The 26594-nt window shown below is 43.6% G+C and overlaps 1 protein-coding gene across 3 annotated transcripts in view; it reads right to left on the bottom strand.

Annotated features, from left to right (window-relative positions):
* Positions 1-26594, bottom strand: part of ADAMTSL1 (ADAMTS like 1) — a 943111-nt gene that overhangs the window by 170370 nt on the left and 746147 nt on the right. For all 3 annotated transcript variants that reach the window (XM_075594935.1, XM_075594947.1, XM_075594940.1), the window contains 2 exons: positions 16869-16943; positions 4083-4240 (listed from right to left, as the gene is read on the bottom strand). In XM_075594935.1, coding sequence (XP_075451050.1) covers positions 4083-4240; positions 16869-16943 — 233 coding nt within the window. The remainder of the gene's footprint in view (positions 1-4082; positions 4241-16868; positions 16944-26594) is intronic.

Below are 26594 nucleotides of genomic sequence, written 5' to 3'. Positions count from 1 at the left end.
AGTAGGTTGAGAGTTGCAGAGGCCTCGCGCGATCCCCCGGCATTTAATTGAAATGCCTTGGAGAAGAGCGCGGGGCTTCTGCAACTGCCGGGCCGTCCCCCAGAAGTCTCCCACCCCCCCTGGGGTGTGCACCCCCCAATTTTTGCGCCCCTGTGCTAGTGCATAGCTGATGTTCCAAATAAACACTGTATATAAAAGATGGTACTTTAGCTAGACATGCTATAGAGCCTTGTAATACAGCAGAGTATAGTGGGTATAGTGTTCCACACAATCTTCCTGTAAAGTCTTGACCAGAATGGTTACTTTTGATACAGTCCAGAGCAGTGGTTTTCCACCTTCTTTTTGGTTGCCCCCGGTCCCGTTTCTCACCCCCTTACCCCCTGTCTTATGTGTCTCTCCCCCCCCCCACACTTTCTCCCTTGCGCTCACTCCCCCTCTATCTCCCCCTCTCTTCTATACACACACTTTCACTTACACACACACAAACACACACTCCCCCTCTCACATACACACACTCCCCCTCTCACTTACACACACACTCCCCCTCTCATTCACACACATACTCTCCCACTCTCTCCCCTCCCACATACAGACACTCTCTCACCCCTCCCACACACAGACACACACGGAAACACTCTCTCCCCCTCCCCCACACAGACACAAACTCACTCTCACCCCCACACTGACACACAAACACAGACACACAAACACACACATAGACACACACACTGTGTCTTTAATGGAGCCGGCTCTCGTGCTGATTTTCCTCTCTCTACTGTCAGCCGGAAGTTGACGGCAGAAGCAGGGAGAGAAAAGAGCAGTGATCCCTGCCAGCGGCTGCAGGGTCACTGCTATGCTGGGGTGCCGCCACGCCTGGCACAGCTGGGAGAGTTATCCCAGCTCTCCCTCTTTGGCGGCCGCAGAACCCCTGAGCGGTGCTCGCGGAACCCCGGCTGAAAATCACTGGTCTAGAGATTTGGCTCAATGGGTTAGAGTGCTTCAAAATCTGTGACACTGTAGCAGATGCCGCAGACCATGTATTATATTAGTACTTGTGATAGAAAAATGCTTTGTAGAGCTGCAGAGAAGAGAGGCAGCCAATTCTAGCATGAAGTAGATAGAGTATCAAATACAGGGCCTCATGCAGAGAGCATAGAATTTTAAAAATGGCGAATTTCATAAAAAGTAGCTTTTTTGGAGAGTTTTATTCTCCATATGCAGAAAAGTGCGAATTCTGCTATGTTTAACATGGATGCGTGTGGCGAGTTTAAATTGGCGAGATGCGCGCTTCAGAAACGTGTAAAAACAAATTCGCGCCTTTTTTTTCCCCTTTACTATAGGCGGCGAGCGCCATCTTGCCATATTTTCGTGGCGCGGCAAAAATGCGAGAATCGCGCCTTTTTTTGGCGCGAACAGCCGCTACTTGCCGTTCGCACCTCTCTGCATTCGGAGAGTTTTAAAAATGGCGCGATTGAGGTTCTCGCCAGCCGCGAGGCGAGTTTTAAACATAGAAAAAAAAAATGGCGCGTTTTTCGCAACTCGCCATTTTATGCCGTTTTCTGAGGGAAATTGAACAAAAAATGGCGAGTTTTGAAATAACGATGCTCTCTGCATGAGGCCCACAGTCAGAATTACTTCCAGGGAGACAGTTCAAATGTACTAGCTTAAGAGAGCTTTAATTGATTGTGAAACAATTCACTATTATAATATTAATAAAAGAGACTGATGCTGAACAGTTATAGCTAGGTAATCCCCAGAAATAACCATCACTCCTGAAAAATCTACCCTTTAAGTACTGTGTTAAGTATTGTGTAAAGGATATTAATTAGCAAAATAAAGTGGTTCAGTGAAGACCCAGCAGGGGGAACAGCTTAATTATCCCTAATTAGTTCAATGATACTCTCTTGTGGTTTAGATCAGTAAACATGTTGACCAGGTAACCTATTACTAAGAATATTATTAATAATAATATAGATCCACTGTCAATGAGAACAGCTGGTGGCTTGATTCTGGAACGTTAAACCATCATTGACAATAGGAAATATCTTAAAATCCCAAATCCCATAAATCCTAATAAAATTCTAATTACCTATTGACTATAATTGTTACTAAATATGAATACCAGGTACCTGCTAGGGATATTTGCCATTCATTCCCTGGCTTCTTTCAGTGTTTCTAATAGGTATGACGGGCACTGTAGTCAGCATACTGCTTTGATTTACGCACAGGGGATCTATGCCGTGTTTTTAAATTTCTGTGCTATTTTTCATTTCTTTCTGTGACATCTAATAAATAAATGTGTTTTTGATATTGCCAACGGTATACCAGAAATTAAGTACCACCTTTTTAAAAATAAAAGTTCATTTTTAAATATTATCATTCCACTTACAGTTTATCATTTTGTGGTGTGCACCGCATATAGGATTTCTCCTCTGGGTCTACTTCTGTAGCACAGTTGCATTGTTCTATGTTATAAAGTGGCCACTGTTTGGGATGAGCTGGATTGTGCATCAACTTCACAAAACTATGAATCATGAATTCCCCCCTTTCCGCTTATTCCGTTGTGCGTGAGTGTGCAGCAGAGTCACCAGCAAATACATAACATACGCGGGGGCTCCACATCCCCTGGTACCTAAGAGAAATCTTGGACTTCATACAATACTTACAACTCCAGTTATATGGCTGAAATCTTTTCACGGTCTTTATGACCTTCTTAAAAAAAAACGTTCCATTTTATTGTGATTCCCACATGTTCTATTCTTTTCTTGCGGTTGCAATAGAACGTATGTATTGCTTCCAGCAATATGTTTTAGATTACGTTAAACAATCCAAATAACATAGCTGAGGGGAAACAACTTGGCTCGAACTGCCATTACTTCAAAGCACAACTACTGTACCTAGCTATTCTACGGTTGAAAAAGCCCAGTGATGAATTGGGCTGCATCCCTTGTTCTTTATCACCTACAGTAAGACCCTCATTTTATTGGTAACTGCTACATTTTGGTTTGGCGTTGAGTGTCTCATGCCATTCGTTCCCTGGAAAGAAAGAAAAATGGTCTCTCTGGACTGCTTTTCAACTCCGCTCGTTCCCAGAAATGCTTCAACAAGCTCAGCTTTTTTGAGACTGTACACTCTTTATTGACGAGCTAAAATGGTGTACAGGAAGCAATCTATTTCATGCGCCAACATAAAACCTTTTGTAGAGAAAGCGCATTCCTAATCCCTTTCCATCTCCATTCTACGGTGTATTTAACGGTACGCTATACTACAGCACAATGCATCGACCATTAAGGGAGCATGGGTGTGAATTTAGTGTGTGCATGTAGCCAAGATTAGAGACTAATGTTTCATTGTTAAAGCACAGACAGAGGATGAGACACGCACTCAATATCAATGGTAATAGAGGTGGGGTACTTAGCTGCCGGTGCGCTGGTCCTGGGGACCTCCTGTACTCCCAAATGTTCCAGTACAAAGAAGAAGCAGGCACACGGTCTTACTCAAAAGGAGGTTTAATATGCCATAAAGTCCAACGTTTCGGCAGTCAAATACTGCCTTTCTCAAGGTGAATACTTGAGAAAGGCAGTATTTGACTGCCGAAACGTTGGACTTTATGGCATATTAAACCTCCTTTTGAGTAAGACCGTGTGCCTGCTTCTTCTTCTTTTTTCATTGTTAAAGCACTTCATTACAACACCTGAATGTCGGAGTACCTTACGGCAGGTATAAAAAAAAACTGTCACACATCTCTGTGTAATCTTCTTCAGGATTACTTTGATGCATCCAAAACTTTCATATATACCTCTGTACACACAAAAATATTTGCATCATGGGCCATAGTGTTATTTCATAAGAAAGATTAAAGTGCCTGTTGGGGGGACCCTTGTTTTATGAAAATAGCCCAGTTAACTAATCTGCCCATATGTCTCTTTGTCAATTAAGACTATCTGACAAAGATACTTTTGTATTTCTATGTGTATACTTTTGTTGCAAAAAGTTCAGTAAGGCTTTCTAAATGATCCAATATTAAAGATATAACAATTGTTCTCACTGTCACTTGTTCTCATGAAATCTTGGTATCTTACCTTTACAGAAAAGTCTGCAGAAAGAGGTCCAGCCATACGGAGGATTTCTTTGTCTGGAAACTTCTGGAAATCAACACTAGTGTTGTCCACAAGAAAGGAACCTGTGCTACTGAGACTGTTCTCCCCTTTTACACCCTGCAAAGTTTTCGTTTCCAAATCTGAAAATTGGAAAAAATGTAGAAGAGTTGTAAACAGCAAACATAAAACAGCCGTGAAAAATGCAATTTTGGACAGTAATATAATGTGAGGGCTACTAAACAAGTTGACAACACAAAAGTATTCCACTGCTAAGGGGTAGCATTAATGTGGCAGAATTTAGGATAGCAAGTCTAAAGAACACAAATGTGGCTCTTTAACCTTTGAGTACTGAGAGTGTTTGTACCACGGAGTGATGAAGACATTTTGGAGTTTTTAGTGCTAGCAATATTTAATCCATGTAGATGATATTATTCTTCATGTTAAAACTCAACAGATCCAATATGATTGATGCTTTGTCTTTAGATATTACAGCAATGTCCGTGTTAATGGTAAAAAAAAATGACTTTTTGAATAAAATGGAATAACATTGAGTGAATATAAACTATTATAAATCTTTAATTCAGTGTCCCATATACGCTATCAATTATATTCAGCAGCCTTAAAGCAGCAATTCATGTTGCTTTAATTTTTTTTTAACAGGATTGAAGCACGGAGTCTTCGGAGCTGAACCCCATTAATTTCAACTCCGGGGACCCCTTGCTTCCGGAGATACTTACCTCCGTATGGGGGGCGGGGGGGCGGTAGCCGCTCCGGCTGAGTTAGGCCGCGCTTATAGTGCTGGCGACGTCGACTACAAGGCCAGAGACGTCACAAAAGGGGGCGGGCAGAGGCACGGAGAAGCTACTGATTGGCCGCAAGGGGAGGCAGTCACCGAAAAAATCAAATATCGGTGACTACCAGATTTTTGGTAGCACTGTCGCTCCGTCGCTTTGTGGCCGTCGCATGCACTATAAGCGCCGACGATGGCGACAAAGCATCTGTTTGGACGCGATGGTCTCGTTGCCGGCACTATAAGCGCAGCCTTGAAACGCTCCCATTACATGAACCCTGGTAGTCGAGCAGAGTAAGTGTAAGTGTCTCCGGAAGAAGGGGTTCCCCTGATCTAAAATGAATGGGGTTCAGCTCCGGAGCCCCCTGCTTTAATCCTATGTAAAAAAAACGAATACAAAAAACAACATGGATTGCCACTTTAAAGCGACCAGAACATTTAAGAACGTTGTTTGTAAATAGGTGCTTCAGAAGTATAGAAGCACTGCAAACAATGACAAACTGCAATAATACAAATATGCCTTCGGAACAGCCTTAAAAATTTCATCCTATATGATATTTTATTAGTGTATATATTTTGTAAAACTAGGAATAAGTAGGTATATATTGGTCATATTGACTGACAGATTGTGGGATTTTTAAAGGGCAACCTCACTAAAGACTAAGGGGCCTATGCTATAAGCCACTTATCGAGGCCTTTTCACCAAAAAGGCCTACTGCTATTCAGTAAGCCTCGTTAAGTGGCCAATAAAAGTTTTTTTCTGCATTTTTTTCTCCAAAAAACAATCGCCAGGCAAGCCGCGATAAGTGGCTTATCGGCTTGTTCTCACATTCGTGCAATTCTAGTAGCCTCGAGTAGGTTATCAGGTCTAATCGAGGCTCTAGAATGGCGATTTCCTCTCAAAATCCTCCCGCCAGGAAAAGTTGGCGTGAAGTGCTGAGAACCTGCCGATAAGGTGACGAGAGAGGACTGCATCGAATTGATGCCGGGATCTCCAGAGCTGATACACATTAATATCAGCACTGGAGGCCCCCGGCATAAATCCCACGCAAAAAAAATGCATTTAAAAGGTAAAAAAGGCTTTTTTATTGTATTTATTTATTTATTTTTATGTATTTGCTTACCCATTGACTGATAATGTTTTAATCAATTGCCCTTTTAGGGTACAGATAAATACAGTGACAGCCAATGCATTTGTTGGCAAATGCTTGTTTTATATTCATTGTTATTTTTTCAATTTCTGTTTATTGTTTGGATAAAATTGTTTTGAATTTGGATTGCTTGTTTTTAGTACATTTTAGAATTGGTTAGCATTTTAAATTAATTATTTGTTTTGTTGGCTACTGCTTTTATATTCATTAATTGTTTTGTTGGTTAGTGCTTTTATTTCTTGAATTGATTGGTTGGCTAGTGCTTTTATTTCTTAAATTGGTTGGCTGTGCTTTTATTGATTTAATTGGTTGGCTAGTGCTTTTATTTCTTAAATTGGGGTGCTAAGGTGCTTGTGTATATCGTTTATTATTGTGTTTTTTTGGCATTCATGCTTTTTTATTAGGGTGACTATTGACTGGTATAGTGGCTTATCATGTATGATGTACCACCATGCTAATCAATGGGTACAGGATGGGTATAGAGGTCCCAGGGTGGATGGTTTGGCATCCTGGGAGGGTAGCAGGGGAGAATATAGCAGTTGCTAACCGCTAAGGTGATTAAGGGGTTAGGGGCCATTAGATTGTATTTTTTCTTGTATTCTTGCTGGCATCAGAGGACATGGACCTGCAGTATGCTGACGAGGATGCTCTTCATGATGGTAGGGGTAAGTTGAACGCATTATTTACTTTATTAATGCTAGCTGGCTAATGTTTGATTTTATAATAAGCAAATGCACTATTAGCCATATGTGGATAATAGTAATTTGGCCCATTACTATGCTGTATGTGTTTGGGGGGGGGGGAGGGTTGTTGGGGTAGAGGAGGTGGGTAGTAGGGTTGTTGTGTTTATTTTTTCTTGGGGATAGAGGGATTGGGTGAAGAAGTAGTAGCCCCAAGGATGGATGTTTAGGCCTACCGGGGGGTATCGGGCCAGGGTAACCCCTTCATTACCATAGCGGTTCCTACCGCTATGGTAGTGAAGGGTTAACTCCTCCCGCAACCTTCCAGGCAGGCCTAATCCCCCACCCTGGGATTACTACCCCCTTCATCAACCCCCTCGAGATACGGGCCTGTTATGGGGTGCAGGTATCTCCTATGGATTTAAATGTCCCGCGTCACGTGACCGTGGGAATAACATGCATAGGAGATACCGGCACCCCATAACGGGGCCTGTATCTCAGGAAGCAAGGGGTCCTCGGACCTCAAATCAACGCAGTCCTGCTCCAGAGACCCCCTGCTCATCTAAACTAGTATTACATTTTAGATTAAAAACTTTTGATAACTGGAGAGATATGCGCCGGGAGAGGCGGCTCTCTCTGTGCAGCTCTCTCTTCAGTTGCCTCTGAAGAGATATATAAACTACAAAGGGAGAAAACCAACTCCAGGGAATTCACAGAACAACTCCTGTACCCAGATTCTAAAGGCTGACATTCCTCCTTTTAGTTTTAAATAGTAAATATTTTGGTAGATGCTCAGAGAGTCCACCCATCTATGATGTAAATGTTATGTTATGCACCACCACAGCTGATGTTTTGTTAAGTATGTGTCACAAGAGGAGCAATCCAATATCAATTTACTGTAATATAGAGCTAAAGGAGTGGCTCAGTGTGTGGAGTCACTGACACACGTCGGAGCCTGGTGTCAGCTCCTTCTGACCTTGGGCAAGTTACTTAATCTCCCGGTGCCTCCGGCACCAAAAATTAGATGTGCCTGCCAAATGATATGCACAGCGCGGCATACACTTTCAGTGCTATGTAAGAAAGTAATGTTCTCAATATTGAAATCTTTTGCAATATTAAGTAACAAATGAGTGTTTCTAGTCTCTTAAGCCATTACATTAGAAAGAATCACAAGAGACAGTGACTTACATTATAGCGCAATGAGTAATGCATTTCACACACATTATACGTTCATTCAATAAGGTTGGGAATTATAAAGGGATTTTATTTATTTATTTATTTTAGAAATAGGATAAAGTTATCTTTAGCTACTGTAGGCCTATAGTTTGATATGCGTTCTTCTCTGGATTTCATAACTGAAAATAACAAGATCATAACCAAAGCACAGCGATTTACAGTAGATGAAAGGCCAGACAAAAGGGACCAGCCATATACAAATACAAAATACAAATATCAAATTTTTTAGAAATATATTGCCTTTTACAATTAACACTGCGAAAGTTAACATGCTGCAATAAAAATACACCAAACATGGCTGCAGGTAAGTGTCTAACAGTTTTCCATCTTAGAAAACTGAGACCAATAATACATTACTGAAACACTTTCAATACTAAACTTACACCCTCGCTACCATATGCCTAATGTCCATAGGTATATGTTTAAGTGAGAGAGCCACACAAAATAAGCATATATATAGATACACTTGGGGGAGCTTGAATTAATAGCTTCAAGGGAGCAGTATGATATCATAGGCATTACTGAAACATGGTGGGATGAAACTCAAGACTGGGCAGTTAATTTAGAGGGTTGTTCCCTTTTTCGGAAGGATCAAGAAAATGGAAGTATGCTTATTTGTTAAACCGGATCTAAAACCTATTATAAGGGATGATGTCTATGAAGGGAATGATGAAAATGTAGAGACCTTGTCGATAAAAATTAGCGGTGAAGATAAAAGTATAAAGAAAATGTTTGTAGGGATATGCTATAAACCACCAAATATCTGTGAGATTGAGGAAGCTAAAATACTTTTGCAAATGGAGAAGGCATCAAAACTGGGTCATGTTTGCATAATGGGTGATTTTAATTATCCAGACATAGACTGGGGCAATGAGATTAGCATTACAACAAAAGGAAACTGTTTTTGTGGTGCTTAAAGATAATTATATGACCCAAATTATTGAGGAAACAACCAGGAGAGGCCCAATTTTGGGCACCACTCCTTAGAAAATACATCATGGGACTAGAGAGAGTGCAGAGAAGAGTCACCAAACTAATAAAGGGGATGGAAAATCTAATTTATGAAGAGAGGCTAGCTAAATTAGATTTATTTACATTAGAAAAGAGGCGTCTAAGAGGGGATATGATAACTATATGCAAATATATTCGGGGACAGTACAGGGAGCTTTCAAAAGAACTATTCATCCCAAGGACTGTACAAAGGACTTGGGGTCATCTTTTAAGGTTGGAGGAAAGGAGATTTCACCAGCAACAAAGGAAAGAGTTCTTTACAGTAAGGGCAGTTAAAATGTGGAATTCATTACCCATGGAGACTGTGATGGCAGATACAAAAGATTTGTTTAAAAAAAAAAAAAAGGGTTAGACATATTTTTAGAAAGGAAATGATACAGGGATATACCAAGTAAGTAAACATGGGAATAATGTTGATCCAGGGAATAATCTGATTGACAATTCTTGGAGTCAGGAAGGAATTTATTTTTCCCCTTATGAGATATCATTGAATGATATGACTGGGTTTTTTTGTTTGCCTTCCTCTGGATCAATAAGGAAGTATAGATATAGGATAAAGTATCTGTTGTCTAAATTTAGCATAGGTTGAGCTTGATGGACGTATGTATTTTTTCAACCTAATCTACTATGTAACAGCATTATTATACAATATAACATGCCGATTTGCAAAGGTAGTTACAATGTTCACCCAACCTTTGTTTCAAGTCAAGTGTCTAACTGAACCTACAGTACATTTTTCAATACTTCAATATAGTTTGTGCTGGGTACTCAATTTACAGAAAGTGGACTGTTGAATCCAGGGATAATCAATAACTAAGGAAAGTATGCTGAAGGATTTTCTTTTCCCTGCCTAACCCTGCTTGCAATAATATTTCTCAACCTTATATGACTTTTTTTAATGACATTTTTTATTTTGACAACAAAGTTTTAGGGGGTACACAAAATTCATTGAAAATGAAACATCTCTTAAACGACTTTTTTTTGTCACAGCGTAGACCCCTGTTCTCCAGTATAAAATGGAACAGTGTCCGTCCCTAACACTAAGACCTTATATTGCATGCTTCTTGAGCAAGAATCTCCATATTACAGTATTACCTTGTCGTGTAGCATGCGTTAACTTAATATTTCTTTGCACTTCATCCCCAACTTCACTTTTCCGTGGCACCATATTTTCCAACCCCCAAAATAAATTATAATAGCAAGCATTACAGATGTAATTACATTGTTTACAATTAAAATTATGGAATCAGCAAAATATGTCATGGTTATGCAAAGTGCTCAGTGATTTCTTTAATGTTTCAGTCTCTGGCTACAAAGTACATAGTATTTAGCTGTACTGTATGTACTGTAGTTTGAGGAGATATTTAGCTTTCCCTTACAGCTATCTGACGGGCGGGAGTGATTATAAGGTGCTGATCCCTCCAAAATGTTCTATTCCAGAATGCCAAATCGGAATGAATGCATAAATCTAACAGCTGCCATTAACAGATATACCGTACTTAAATTCATTCACTGCCAGAAAGACTAATGGAGTTCAAGTCGTTCCAGCATCACGTTACCAGTAACAGCTCCCCTTGTCCCTGTCATCCACTTTGCTTTATGGCATCCATTCTTACAGGAGGACATTCAGTACAGGTCAATTGTCTGCCCATTAGTGATTTTGTTTCCCATTGTAGGCAATCATGGGAAAAATCAGCGCTAAATAGTCTGCAGAACAACATTGTCACCTACCAGGATTCATAATGACGTGCCAGATACGGCTAAGTTCCATATGGCATTCATCCCCCCGAGGTTTATGATTTCCTTTCTGTTTTCCACAAGTCATTTCCTTCCCACCAGAAATGTGGCAGAAAGGTTTCACTCGCACCACCAATGGCTCAGAGAATATCGTTTTTCCATTCAGGTTTTGGTTCATCTAGAAGAATTTCTCTCATGCAGCGTACAGTTTATCTTTCAATAAATCTATCTTTACTCCTGTGGATCTCATAGTTGATAGCAGCCCGCATTCTACACTTATTATTTACCTACACAGCAAGATCTCAAAATATTTCATCCCCCATGAGTGCTGACAGGGACTTGAGGATCCCGTGTTTTCATTGAGGGTTTGCAATAAATATGTGCTGGTATCTCAACCTCCAAGATAGTAAAATAACGAGTGAGGGAAAACAATTAGGCAGTACTATCCGTTTTATTGACCCAACAGTATTGTAGTGAGATAGTATCTAGTGATCAATTACGATATAGTGAATGTCAGCATATCATAATATATGACATTCTCTCCATATCCATTGTAACTAGATACATTGGTGTGAAAAAGAAAGTACACCCTCTTTGAATTCTATGGTTTTACATATCAGGACATAATAACAATCATCTGTTCCTTAGCAGGTCTTAAAAAAAGGTAAATACAACCTCAGATGAACAACAACACATGACATATTACACCATGTCATGATTTATTTAACAAAAATAAAGCCAAAATGGAGAAGCTTTGTGTGAAAAACTAAGTGCACCCTTACTCCTTCCACAGGAATTAAGATGCTAAGTAGCAGACAGGTGCTGCTATTCAAATGACCTTGATTAATTGATCATCAGCAAGTGTGACCACCCCTATAAAAGCTGAAGTTTTAGCAGTTTGCTGGTCTGGAGCATTCAGCTGTGTGTTAACACAATGCCAAGGAGGAAAGACATCAGCAATGATCTTAGAGAAGCAATTGTTGCTGCCCATCAATCTGGGAAGGGTTATAAGGCCATTTCCAAACAATTTAAAGTCCATCATTCTACAGTGGGAAAGATTATTTAAAAGTGGAAAACATTCAAGACAGTTGCCAATCTTCCCAGGAGTGGACGTCCCAGCAAATTCACCCTAAGGTCAGACCGTGCAATGCTCAGAGAAATTGCAAAAAAAAACCAAGTGTTACATCTCAGACTCTACAGGCCTCAGTTAGCATGTTAAATGTTAAAGTTCATGGCAGTACAATTAGAAAAAGACTTAACAAGTCTGGTTTGTTTGGAAGGGTTGCTAGGAGAAAGCCTCTTCTCTCTAAAAAGAAAATGGCAGCACAGCTTAGGTTTGCAAAGTTGCATCTGAACAAACCACAAGTCTTCTGGAACAATGTCCTTTGGACAGACGAGACCAAAGTGGAGATGTTTGGCCATAATGCACAGCGCCACGTTTGGCGAAAACCAAACACAGCAGATCAGCACAAACACCTCATACCAACTGTCAAGCACAGTGGTGGAGCGGTGATGATTTGGGCTTGTTTTGCAGCCACAGGACCTGGGAACCTTGCAGTCATTGAGTCGACCATGAACTCCTCTGTATACCAAAGTATTCTAGAGTCAAATGTGAGGCCATCATTCCGACAGCTAAACCTTGGCCGAAATTGGGCCTTGCAACAAGACAATGATCCCAAGCACACCAGCAAATCTACAACAGAATGGCTGAAAAAGAAAAGAATCAAGGTGTTGCAATGGCCCATTCAAAGTACAGACCTCAACCCGACTGAAATGCTGTGGCTGGACCTTAAGAGAGCTGTGCATAAACAAATGCCCACAAACCTCAATGAACTGAAGTACATTGTAAAGAAGAGTGGGCCAAAATTCCTCCACAACGATGTGAGAGACTGATAAAGTCATACAGAAAACGATTACTTCAAGGTTATTGCTGCTAAAGGTGGTTCTACAAGCTATTGAATAAGGTATACTTAGTTTTTCACACATGGCTTCTCCATTTTGGCTTTATTTTTGTTAAATAAATCATGACACAGTGAAATATGTCATGTGTTGTTGTTCATCTGAGGTTGTATTTACCTAATTTTTAGACCTACTAAGGAATAGATGATTGTTATTATGTCCATAGAATTCTTTTTCACACCACTGTACAATCTCTCCACAATCTCTCTATATGTATATATACACACCTCATGATTTTCTATTTTTGCCATACCAGATAAAGAAACTTGTGCAGTTCCAAAGCTTGTAACTGTAAGGCTCCGCCGTCGCGGCCATCCTCCTTTGGCTAAGGCACATCAGTAAGTTTTACTTATATTCTTCCCCTCTACCAACATAGGTGAAAACAGTCGTTGTTCGCCATGAGCTAAGATGGCCGAAGACAGAAAGTGGTCTCATATTGCCCGAAACAAAGATGGAGTCTGGACATTGGCTACACCTACCCAAGGCCTTTAAGTAGCAGAAATTTGCTAACAGCCATTTCCAAAGCAAGGTGTCTGTTCACCTGAAGCCCACATTGGTAACCGTTTCTCTGGACTAGCCTTGATCTCTTCTTTTGATCCAGACTATGAACCTTTGCCACCTGCCTTGATCTCTGCCAATGACCCAGACTATACTATCCTTATCAGGATTCCGTCCCAAAGCCTTTGGCCAGTCTCCATATCCTGCCTCAGCCCTGTGGGTTAGCTTCCTGGTCTGATACGAGTGGAGCGACCCCTGCAGAGGAAGTCCCACGTCAGCATGGATTTGCCTGCAGGGTGCTGCCCACAAGTTGGCATTATACAAATGGTGTCTGGCTCACGGGGTACGGACAATGGTGGGCAGGGGGCTCTATGAACTCTGAGGAGGAAAATCAGGCCTATATATGGCACACTGAGGAACTAGATGATCAGTTATTTTTCAGTGACGATGTACAATGGGATATGTACATCGCTGAGCTGGGAGCTGAACTTCCCAAACAGAAGCCTTATTCTGGGTTCTACCTGTTGCTCCGATGTGCCATAAGCTAACACTGCTGAGTTGGACTGCTCGCATGATCCCTGATCGGATCAAAGAGACCTGAGGTTATGAACACGTCTATGTTCCTGCGTACACTATGGATATAGTAGATATGTTCAGGAATCGCTAATTACAATATAAAGTTAAGGCTCACATTACTCTGTATGGGCATGTCCTGCTTACAGCAAATCAGGATAGGGTAGATAAAATAGTTACATATGGCAGATTGGTTGGAGCATTTACAAACACCAGGTGGAATATATAGACAACAAGGGGGCTAAATGGCTTCACTATGTAAAATTACCTGATGAAAAGGGTGGTATGGTTAGAAAGCCTGATCCAGACCATTACTGGTAGACTGGGGTTTACTATCCATCTGTAAGCTAGAGAATATCTGACCCCTGCTGGGTCAGGTGTTAATATGCCAATGTTTATGCTTTCTATATATGTGAGTTCTGACCCATTGCCTCTGGGAGCAGACAGATACTGTGTCTAGTTCCTGTTGCCATTTTCTATATGCCCATTGAAATATGGGATGCGATATTACAAAATAAAGTAAGCACTTGCTGTACGCTCAGTGTGTGTTTAGCGAAGCTATCTGGATAACGTTAAATGCATACGTTTTGAATATGGTTAAGTGTGAAACAGACTGTATATAACCAAATGTATATGTGTGGACCTATGAAATGTTAGGGGCAACATTGAGTTTCATTTGGGGAGAATGTAACCCCCCCCCCCCTCCTAAAGGGTTACTAGAAGTTGCAGTGTATCAGGCCCTGCCCTGTTTTGCCATGGTATCATGACGTCACAGAGATTATATTAGAGAAGGGGAAGGTTTGAGAAGTTTAGGTTCCCGGAGGACAAGAGGAGTGGAGCCCCAGGGAGGGTAGATAGGTATGTTCTTAAAGTGATATTACTGACCAGGTCCTCCTATCGTATTGTGTTGTTGATAGGGACAGTGCCCCTGTTAGTTAGGATCCCAACAAAAGGCTAAAGGAGTCCAAAATAGCTAACAAATAGGAAATCGGTATGCCACAGAGGGCCTCAAGTCAAGGGTGTCAGCGGATCAGCTCAAACCACGCATTTGTATTAACATTCCTCTCAGTCTGTAAGGAAGTGGCAGTTCCCAAACAGGCCAAATGTGTATTGGTCACTTACAAAGGACACACCCGGACACCCGTATGGGCCAAGAGTAAATGGGGTTATAGCAGTGAGGCTGGGTCCAACACACGAAAGAAACTAAGTTCTTATACCTCCTTTATAGTGGTCAGAGTGTTTACTGATAAAAAACAAACAAACAAAAAAAAAAAACATAGTCCTGCATATTTAATATAAAATCGTACAACATCTCGAAATGTGAATAGTTCCCATGTCTGGGGATCTGAATAAAACACTGTTGTATGACAAAAGTTCCTGGTGCCCATTATTCTACAACCTTGCTACCTCATCGCCCAGCTGCCTGAATCTAGCACCCTGAGCCAAGGTAACCTATATGGAGTAGCTACATGCAGTAACCCGATATACAGTAGACTCACTAGAAGGCGGGCAGGGAGGGTTACATATATATTTACTGTATATACCTGCTGAGGTGATGTTTACCTTGACGGGGTTAGCAGGTGTAAATAATTTTTTGATCAAAGATGCAACTAAATTACTCCTTTGTTAAAAGACTTACAGTACTGTAGGAAGTCCATTTGGGAGTACAGGGTTTTTGTATTTGCTTTTTATCTCTTACAAAGGGGCAGAGAAGTATTTTTAAAATGTTTATATCCTCTATCAGCTTGTGCAGAAGCTATTCTAAGAATGTGCAGAATATTCTTTTGAATGCAAATTACATGTATGGCCGGATCCTCAAAGCTCTGGTAAATCAGTGCTCATAACGTTACCTAAAACGGATGCTATTTTCCCTCAGGTTAATGCGAATCCTCAAGCATAAATGTATGCAACAACAACAGCAGGTGTATGTCATTAGCATAGCATAGCCTTAACGTCATGTTATTGTAGTGCAACATTGCATTATCTTTCCAATAACGTGACTTCAAGGGAGGAGGAGTACCCATGGACATGCATACCTCCCAAAACAGTCCTCTATATCAGGGGTGCACAAACTGGGGGGCGTGCAAGAATTTCTAGGGGCCTCTGTAACCGCGGCGCTCTTCTCCAAGGCATTTCAATTAAACGCCAGGGGAGGCGTGAGCCCTCTGTAACTCCCTTACCTGCTGGCTCTTCAGTGACGCGTCACCATGGCAATGTCGCCGCGGGGTCATGTGACGTGAAGGGTCGCCATGACAATGTGCGTCAAATGCCGCGGGTGGGGTCACGTGATGTGACGTCACATGACCCACGGCATAATCTGACGCCGGCTCCTTGGTGCGGGGGACACCCCTGCTCTATATAACCCGTGGAGGGATACTGTACTTCCACCACCACTACAAAAGCCATTTTCAAGGTCTGGATAGAAGTAACGCCACGTTTAGGTAGGACTTCCCTAACGTAAAATTAAGTCCCTGCCTTAACTTTAACGGACTTTAGTAGATATACAATGTTAGGGTAAACGCCTCTTTTGAATCTCATTATCATTAACAGCTGTTATAGTTAATGCAATGCTTCTTCCAGGAGAAAACATAATGTAATGTTACAGTACATTATTGGCCTTTGAAGATATGCAGTAAGGCCTAAGGTCACGTTACATTACTGTAGGTTAGCGTCACATTAAGTTGCTTAACAGAATCTTGTCGATAAGGCCTTAAAATGTTGTACACAACACTGCTTAGAATATATGTAACAGCATGCATGCAACATAACCAACAGATAATAAATCACATGCTATAGAAGGCTTGAGGAAGCTGGTAATAGGATGTATATCCTTAGCGGATTAAAACACATTTAATTCAATCAAACAGGTGCATTTTAGATATCAATTACACACTTACTTAACAGCCCAGATGAAAATACATGCAAAATCAAATGACAATACATATTTGTAAAATACACAAATAGTGAAATAAACACCTACAGACTGTATGTCAACACTTTGCCACCCGTGGGGGTCTTCAACAAACTACATTCCTTTCTCCTCTGACAGGAAAATCCTTAATGTCGAGTTTGTACATCAGTCTGGAATTGGACTTATTACCAGGCAAACATAACTACAGTATATCCTACTTACACAAATGATCTGGTCCTTTAAGCACTAGCCGGATGTGCCTGCTTCCGTAGGGAATAACGACCACTGTATCATCCACTGAAAAGAGAGGTAAAATTAAAAGATGTTAGGATTTTGCATTACAGTATAAAATCATTCTATTGTCTATAAAGATTAACGTGGCTTCTGATATCTCTCTATAATCATTATAATTTTCTGCATAACGCCTAATAAAGTTTAAATTGAAAAAAAATAGTGTGAGCCGAGCACGCGCATTTTAAGTGAAACTTCTTTGTCACGAATTTGTCACAGAAATTGTAATGGTGATGTTTTTAATTAATCAAAACACAATCGGTGCCAAAACGCAAAAAAGTTTAACTTAGAAAGCATATTTTAGCTATTTGCACTTCTATATTTATAGTAACTGAATTCCTTGTATGTATCTGTTTGTCAGTCAGTGTGTGTGTGTGTGCCAGTCAGTGTGTGTGTTTTATTTATTTTTTATTTATTTATAAAAATGTTTTACCAGGAAGTAATACATTGAGAGTTACCTCTCGTTTTCAAGTATGTCCTGGGCACAGGGTTATGATGACAAATACATAATGACATTAAGTACATTATATACAAGACATTGCATGCACAGTTAAAGATAATATAGGTTATAGGCGTATGTAACAGTTACAGAGCAGATTAAAATGTGAGACAGCTTTAGTTTTGAAAGAACTGGTGGTGGATGTGAGAGTCTCTGGTAGGTTGTTCCAGTTTTGGGGTGCACGGTAAGAGAAGGAGGAGCGGCCGTATACTTTGTTGAGCCTTGGGACCATGAACAGTCTTTTGGAGTGTGTGCGTGTCAGTCAGTGTGTGTGTGTAGTTTTGTGTGTGCCAATCAGTGTGTGTGTGTGTGTGTGTGTGTGTGTGTGTGTGTGTGTGTGTCAGACAGTGTGTGTGTGTGTCAGTCTGTGTGTCTGTTATTCTTAGGGTCCTGCCCCCCCTCTCTCCTGACTCTCCCCCTGACTCTCCCCCTCCCCAGAAGCTGCCCGGAAGCGTGCACCGCTCCCCAGCTGTGCGTCAACACTAACATCTTCCTCACCTGTCTCCTGCTTCTCTCAGCCTATATCTGCCTCCGCAGAGGCCGCTCCTCCGCTCCACCCCCTTCTCTCATTGGACTCCTGTTACTATATATGCTCAGCTCTGTCACTTCCTCTTTGGCTGAGCATAGTTATTGGTAGCCTTGAGTTCCCATGTCTTTGCCTCTGCCTTGTGTTCTCTGTGCCTTTAACCTTGTTGCTGCTTGCCTCCCTGTGTACCGACCCGGCTAGACTTTGGACCCTGCTCTGGATCATTGACTACGGCTTATCTCAGACCTTCCGACCTTCTCCATACCTGACCACGACAAATGGACAATCTACTTCTCTACTGGCTCCAACCCTTGACCTCGGCACCTCAGACTCTGACTATTCTCCTGGCACCTACATACGACCTTGGCAAGTATCAAGACTAACCCACTCTCTCCAACCCAGACCCGGCGATCTTGACTATCCACCCTCCAGGCGTGCCTCCGCTGCTGTGGGTGCGCAGTTCTATACTTTCCCACCTCAGTACCAAGATCTGCCTTGTTCGTGGTGAGCGCAAGCGTTACACTGATGGCCTCTTCTGCCAGCAGTGACGTCACTTCCGTCACCACTGACTTCTGATCCCACCAACTCCATTCACTGCCACTTAATTTTGCCTTTGTGGTAGGTGCCGCTAAAGAAGTTTTCACCAACAGTTTTGAAGACAGAATTTTGTACAATTAGCTTCCTCTGCTTACAGAATTGAATGTACCTGTAAATTCAGATTCTCGGGTAACTGAGAGGGAAGTTGCATTGGACAAAAATATCCCACTTTAGGGGGGAAAAGCATGTGAATAGCGGAAGTAGCCCTATAGATAGAACTGGGGTCTAGGGTGGGAGGTCCTGGTTCGAGAACCCATGCTAACTTTTTACATTAACTTGGGTAAATCATTTTATTTCATTATTTGTACAAATCATTAATTTCATATTCATTTAAAATATAAAATAATGTGTCTGTGGTTTTCAACTTGTCAAAGAATCATTACATTTGAAAAAAGTTTTTTCATTTTTTTTAAAATAAACCAATTGTGTTTTATTAGATAATATTTACTGAATTTATTTTCACTCTTTACACCCTTTTTAATGATTTTTAACGTAATAAGCGTCCTGTGGTTGCTATAGCAACCATTTAGAAAACCATGGCACTTCCTCTTTTGAAATAGGCAGCCATATTGTTAACTCTGCATAGTAGGATCTTCAGTCGTCGAACGATCATGGTAGAATGGCTCGATCAGCCGCTTAGATAACTGCATTGCCATAAATGTAAAGAACTGCATTTATTAGAACACAAAAGAAAACACAGGCAAGAGCCCATTTAAGACCTAGAGAACCCTGCACAAATATACAGTGACTCAGTGGAACCCCTTGAAACCCTTGATATTATTGTGACTCTGTGGAACTCCTATGTATGTAACAGTACTATTGCAGTAGTAGGGCTTATATTTTATAACAAAACTAACAGCTTTCTTTATTATGTATCATTTACAATATTACAATATGGTATACCATTTAATAACCTTTGAATCATGACAATAATAAATATGGCAATTAAAAACTATTGTGTCTTGAAGAATGACATGTCAGCCATTAGCAGATTTGGACTTGGGGAACCCCATGTAACATTTCTCTGAACCCCAGTGTTGCACAGAATGTAGGACGAAAACCTCGGATCTAAACATCAGATTGATTGGATAAAGCTGCAGCATAGTTATTACTAATGTAGCCTGGCGCTCTCGTGGCTCCTGGAGACCCCCCTCCCCTGTTACAGCGCGATCGCGGGTGCCGAAAGACCCGACGGCTGTTTCCAAGGGTGGGGGCTGGAGCAGGGAGCAGCGCGGCTTCCCCTGCCTGCGGCCGGTTGCCGGGGACGCGATCGGGCCGTTGCTAAGGCCGCGGTCGCGTCTCTAAGGTCCCGGCGGCCGGTGAAGCAGGGCGCCGCCATTGCGCTGCGGGTTGCGCATGCGCAGGGACGCGATAGCGCGAAAGGCCCCCAGATAGCTCGCGCGGGAGCAGGGCTAGACCAGGGAAGGTTGAGGCAGCCCAGGACAGCTTGCGCAGGCGCAGGAGAGGTAGGGAAAAGCCCACGAACCCCTAGCCATTCAGGGAAGGCTCTGAGCTGGGACTACAGATCCCATGAGCCTCTGTATGCCCCACGTGACACCAGGGAGCCAATAGGGCTTAGGAAGCCCCTGGAGAAGAGATACATTTGGCGGGCTTACAGCACGTTAGCCAGCAGTCAGAGACCGGAGCAGCCCAAGGAAGGAGGTAGGGTACAGGAGTCCAGGACTCGCTGTACTAGGCCAGCACCCCCAGGGTCTGAGGTAGTTAGTTACTCTGATAGAGAGAGTGTTGCCAGGGACTGCTCTAGTGAGAGAGACCCTGTCACTCAAGTTAATCCGTTGGAGCAGGGGAGCTGTGAGGGAAGGCAGGGCGCGGGGAGCGAGTACAGCTCCTGCGGCCCTATAGGTACCCACACCCCAGTTAGGCCCCAACCCCCCACTAGGGTAGTGGGTTAATTACTGAGGGAGGCCCAAGATAGGGACGCTGCCCTTAGTTTAGAGTGCTGCCTTGTCAGGGTCACAGCGGTCAGTGATGTGAGGTCTGGCAGGCAGGCACCTTGTTGCGCAGCATGTTGGCTGTCAGCGTTTAGTGAGGCTCAAGGGACTTGGGTAGTTAGGGGAGTGGGACAGGTCCTTAACCCCTGTAGGCCCATAGGAGTTCCCCAAGCCACTACAGGTTGCTGTACTATAGGGACGGCCTATAGTGTAGCACGTGCCCCCTTAGGAAGATAGGGACACAGTGAAGATTGCTGTTCCCGTGAAGCGGTTGGACCCACGTTGGGGTCCACAGAGACTGTTCCGGAGTGGGATCGCTCTAGCGGTCCACGTGCAGAAGTTCGGTTGGAGGGTTGAAGGAGTCATCGCCAACTGATCCTTTGTGAAGCGTTGCTGACCCGAGCACCGGAGTGCTCGGCAGGTATCACACATTCCTAAGTGCACCACCGGGCTAACTAGTGACTGCGCAGTCACCCATTGACTCTCTGCAAGAGTGCGGGACATTGGGTGGGGTTTCCTTGGACACTGGGTGGGCTCACTTGGTGTTGGGGAAGCGTCCTGCGCGACGCAGTAGGTGTCTCCTCTAGAGAGGGACACAGGTTATATTATGCATGTGATATGTTATTCTTGCATGTAGTAAAGTCCTTAGTTATTATACTTCACGTGTATATGATTATTGAGTTGTCCTGCGAGGAACCACTCCCCCTCTGGTGGGAGCCATCGCAGGTGGAGGCGCTGCATCGAATGTAAGTAGTATTCCTAGTATAATTGCCCCAGGTTCCCCGTGGCGGAAGCTCAGCCCTCCTGTGAGCCAACAGGTATAGCACCAAATACCGCGTAACCATATATGTTCCTGCACCCACACAGTATAATCTGCGATTGGGGGGGGGGGGGGGGACCCGTTACACTAATATTAGGCTTTATCGGATTTTGTGAACCTTTTGAATAGTGTACAAAAAATATAATTATACATTTTTACAGCGGCATAATAATGTACATTTCTAAGCACAAAAGTCTGAGCATTATCGTTACACGACTAGACCAACAACAATAACCCGTTCTATGCTGTATGCTTTTACACCTTGCAAATTGCTGTATGGACAAAACAGTAATCATGAACAGAATGATATTATTAATGGTGCACACACATACAGTATATAAAACAGCCCATAGCACAATGCCGCAGTCTACTCAGTTTACACAAACAAGGATGTGGTTTCAATTGAAACTATTTCTTTTGCCGAGTTGGAAATGTATATTATGATCGTGTAATTAAAAGCATCTTTTAAGAAAATACCCCCGATGCTGAAAGGTCAAAAGGAGTCCTGAAAGAACCAACGCGCTCTCTTTCCGCCATTTAGACTTTGTGTGCATGTTTATTTACAGGGCTCCCAAAAGATTTCTGCCGTTTTCAAGTTCTGCAGGTTTTCAGGTTCTCTTCCAAGTGAGACATTCTCCGTCTCTCACTCCCCCCCTCCTGGTTTTAGGCTCCTGCATTTGTCTTAAATTAGGGAAACATAAAAATAGCTAGCTGTTCACAAGGTTTACATTAGACGCTACGTGAAATAGAAGCATGCCATTCATTCCGGTGTTGGATGAAGCGGGGCTTCTACAGCAAGAAACAAGAGCTTAAATTGTTTTCCTTTTCTGTCCGTAAGGAGACTTAGTATTTTATATTTGTTGCATAATTAATGATCTTATCTTTGGGAGTCATTCCCAAATCTGTAAGCATTCCAAAACAAATGATCGTATTCTTAAGAAAAGAAAAAAGAGGAAAAAAAATCTACTTGCTTAGCATGTGAGCAATAGTTTTAATATAGTTGAGTTTGGCAGTCCATCCAGTGGTCAGTTCATCCTCCCAACCTTATTTATACAGGCATGTCAAAGCTGGGATATTTCTTTGAATGGGTTACATTGGCTTTGCATTGTTGTGCTTCACATGTTTTTCACATGAGTTATGATACAAGAAGTTGTCCTCTGCGCAACTGCCAGCAAGCGAATGTGGTAAATCCATGAACTCATTCTATGCCGGATTTCCCTGCAGCAAACTGCTAAGCAGATCCCTCTAGCAATACTAGAGAATGTTCTACTACTAACTCTACTACTACTCCTTGCAGGGTTTACATTTGGAATCATTCAAAATCTACACCTGAAATATCCAATTCCACAAAGAGTAGATATCCCTATCATCACTGTGATCTTTGTAACCAAACATGCTACTTTGTATGTTCTGTATTCTTTATGTGAACATTCGAAATCCTTAATAAAAAAAAATATATGTTAAAAAAATAAAAAAATAAACCCGAGCGAGAATCAAAACTATAGTAATCAAGAGAGTGTCATTTTCTTTCTTCACAAAATGTTCTACTTTATACATTAATAAGCATTGAAAACCAGACAGGAAAAACACTCGAATTTCAGAAATGCACACACACACACATATACAGTATATATATATATAAACAAAGCAACCGCGATAAACACGTGTGCCTGGGGCGATTGGCGGCATTACTGCCGCGTGGAGTACAGCAGCGCGCACAAAAATGGCGCCGTGATTTGTTAGAATAACGGCCGCTGCAGCTGTACATAGTCAACAATCAAAACAACAAAGGTCACTGGGGAATCCACCCGATGGAGATATCTGCTGGGAAGCAAGGAGGATTGAAATAGTGCACGAGGTACAGAGTTTTTTTTGTTTTTTTAAATATAAAATCAAATTTTTTTCAATGTGGTTCACTATATCTACTCATTCCATGAAGTAATCTCAAATAAATTAAAAAAAAGTATATATATATAGTATATCTATTTTTAATTTTTAATTTTTCAATTATATTATACCTAGGGATTCTATTTTAGGTTTTGACAAAAACACCTGTGACTGATCGTCTTGCACTTGCAGGTACAACCAATTAAAACCAGAAATGAATCAACCTTGCCTATTGAGTTCCACCTCTCGTGGCTGCCCGGCCACAGGTTGGAGACAAAGGAAGCACAAGGGGTGTGTTGAAACTTTAAAAAGGTACTGTAAGGCCTCGGGCATGGTGCCTCGGGCCGCGCTTATCCGCGCTCCTGCTCTGCCTCGCCTGCTCAAACTGGAGCTTTTTGTGTCCTGGCAGGCGAGGCAGTGAGCGCGCTTGGGGGCGGAGGCGGGCCAGGGCGATAGGGTGGTGGAGGCGGAACGGAGGCGTGGCGGGAGGCGGGGCTAGTCCCTCGCTCCCATTGGATGTGAGCGGTCACGTGACTTTGCCTGTCTCCTCAAAATATCTGAGTCTCCGCACGCATGCGGAAGCGGCTCAGCACGGCTCAGCACGTCCTACTGTACTATGTCCCAGGCCCAAGAGAAGAGTGCAGAGGCATAACCAGGGAGACATTGATTTGGGGGAAATAAACAATTGTTTTTATTTAGCCTGTATCTTCAAACAATGCAGCTTTCAGGCAGTATACAAAATAAACAAAACAGGCCTATCCCTTTTGTAAGGGCTAACTCACACTTCCCAGTCCCTATCTGCAGGGCTAGGCGGACAGGCCTCTTACCAATCTCTGACCCAAAGTCCAAAGAGGTACCGAGGGGCTTTTTCCCTCACTCTGGATCTGGGTTTGTGTCCATGGTACTCCCTCTGGCGGGATCCAGGTTCCACAGTGTCCTGGAATAAAGGGTCTGGTTCCCTTGGATCCTTCTCTGACACAACACACATCTGACTGATGAGCCAGGTGGAGACTGGCTAATTGTGTGTAGCTGCAATTAACTAGCTCCCTGCTGGACTCATCAGCCAGATACAGGCTTTCTATTTGGAGCCCTTTTTAGACAGGGGTTAAGGCCCTGTCACAGTTGCACTGATAAAACACGCCACACTGAATTTTATGTTTATTTAAATATTGTTAACACTCAAAAATGAAAACAATAAACACTGATTTAAAAAAGGTATCACCCACTTATATGTGAAATAAGAGTTAGTACAGAAATGCCAAGTAATACCTTACTAGCCCCTTTGGTATGCAAGGGGGGTGGGTAGTGTAATGTTGATGTAGCCCTCTTTCCCCCTGACTAAAGAGACTACCGGTACTTCCGTTACCTGTTGGCTCACAGTAGGCCTAAGCCTCCGCCTCTGGGAGCCTGGGGTGGTATAATTTTCGCCTCGGTACAGCGCCTCCACCTGCGAGGGATCCCAGCGTAGTGGGAGGAGCCCCTCACAGGAACCAATCATAATAGTGTAGCCAGGTCCCCCCTCGCGCACTCACCCCCTCCTTCCCCGTTGCCGCGCGTGGTTGTATTGCGGCCGGTTGCTAGGGAAGCGGTCGGGCGGTTGCCGGGGACGCGAGCGGGCCGGTTGCCGGGGACGCGAGCGGGCCGGTTGCCGAGGCCGCGATCGCATCGTTAGGGTCCCGGCGGCTAGCGGAGCAGGGCGCCGCCATTGAAAGTCAGCTCGCGCATGCGCAGGAGGCCAGCTAGCGCGAGAGGCCCCTAACAGCTCGCGCACACGCAAGGCGGGAAGGACAGCCCCCCAGGGTGCACAGGGGCAGAGACACCTGACGCCAGGGAGCCAATCGGAAGGCCGGATTCCCCTGCTCCCAGTTAGATACATTTCGCGGGGTTTTGGCAGCACACAGGCAGTCAGGATCCGGACCAGCTAGGGGTAAGAGGTGGATGCAGGGGTCAGTGACCCTCTGCATAGGCCAGCAGCCCCCAAGATCCCAGTTAGGTCCTGAGCCACCTAATAGCTTGTGGAGCTTAGGGACAGGCCCTAGATAGGGACACTGCCCCATTATTTGGTCAAGTAGACAGGGACACATTGCGGAAGCCGTGCGGCCCTGCGAGGTGGGTTCTGGGCTCAGAACACCACCAAAGACCCTAAGACTAGGAGAGACATTGTTCGCGCTGGACTTTCAACCCACGCGGTGTGGAGGACAACGTCGGATCGTGCGGATTGATATCGCGGTACCCGTGGCTGGAGCCCGGGCAGGTAACCTGCAACTCACGTGCACCAACCAGGCCTATCACCAAACATAGTGGCTGCGCAGTCACACACACACATATGCACAGTGGTATTTGACTCTGGGAGTACGAGACATTTGGGTGGGGGTTACTGGACATAGGGTGGGGTCACATTGTGGGTGGTAGCGTCCGCCGTGACGCCTAGAGGTGGTAGCGTCCGCCGTGACGCCTGGAGGTGGTAGCGTCTGCCGTGACACCTAGAGGTGGTAGCGTCCGCCGTGACGCCTAGTGTGGTTAGTGTCCGCCGTGACACCCAGTGTGGTTAGCGCCCGCCGTGGCGCATGATGATGTTATGATGTTATTGCGTGATATATGTGTTTCCAGGCAGTAAAGCCAGTCCTGTTTTACATTTACTCGCTTTGTGTGGTTGTTTCCTGTGAGGGCCTCCTCCCACTCCGTTGGGATCCCTCCCAGGTGGAGGCGTTGCACCTAGAGATGTATGATATGTATGTACCCCAGGTTCCCCGAGCGGAGGCTTAGGCTCCTGAGAGCCACACAGGTTGCACAGCAGGTAGTAGCGGCGGTATTCATAGGGAATACCCGTTACATTTGGAGGCGCTGCTGAGAGAGTCCTGGGGTGCCCCACTTTGTAGTACTGTTACCCTGTCAGTCAGCATGTCTGCGCTCACGCCAAAACAAGTGGCCGACTGGGCCGAAAAGCTAGGAGAGCTTCTGCGACACGTGGTCGCCGTAGACGGAGTGCCTGCTGATGTCTCCATGTTTACTGTCTGCAGCGCAGTAAGGACATTACCTGGTCTGGCGGACGCCCGCCTCATCAGCAAGCACTATGACATTGACCGGCAAGAGAATACCCTATTGCTAGCCACTGAACAAGCTATACTTCCTGATAGAGGCCCACTAGTAGTGTATCTACCAGAGACTTTGCCGCACGGGTGCCCTCTAATTTACCCGGGAACTGTTTCCATTCACGTCACTTCCCTCCCCAGACATGAGGGTTGGGACGACAGAGATATGGCCCCCAGTACACCCATCCGATCAGATATATCCCTACCCAGAGTGACCTTCTCTTCAGATGCTAGGCAAGGGGCCACCAGTTGGGCCGGCAGTCCGGCAACATCACCGGTTACTA

The sequence above is a fragment of the Ascaphus truei genome, chromosome 1 (genome assembly GCF_040206685.1).
Source record: "Ascaphus truei isolate aAscTru1 chromosome 1, aAscTru1.hap1, whole genome shotgun sequence".
In the NCBI taxonomy this organism is placed as follows: domain Eukaryota; kingdom Metazoa; phylum Chordata; class Amphibia; order Anura; family Ascaphidae; genus Ascaphus; species Ascaphus truei.
This window is presented reverse-complemented; position numbering and strand designations above follow the sequence as displayed.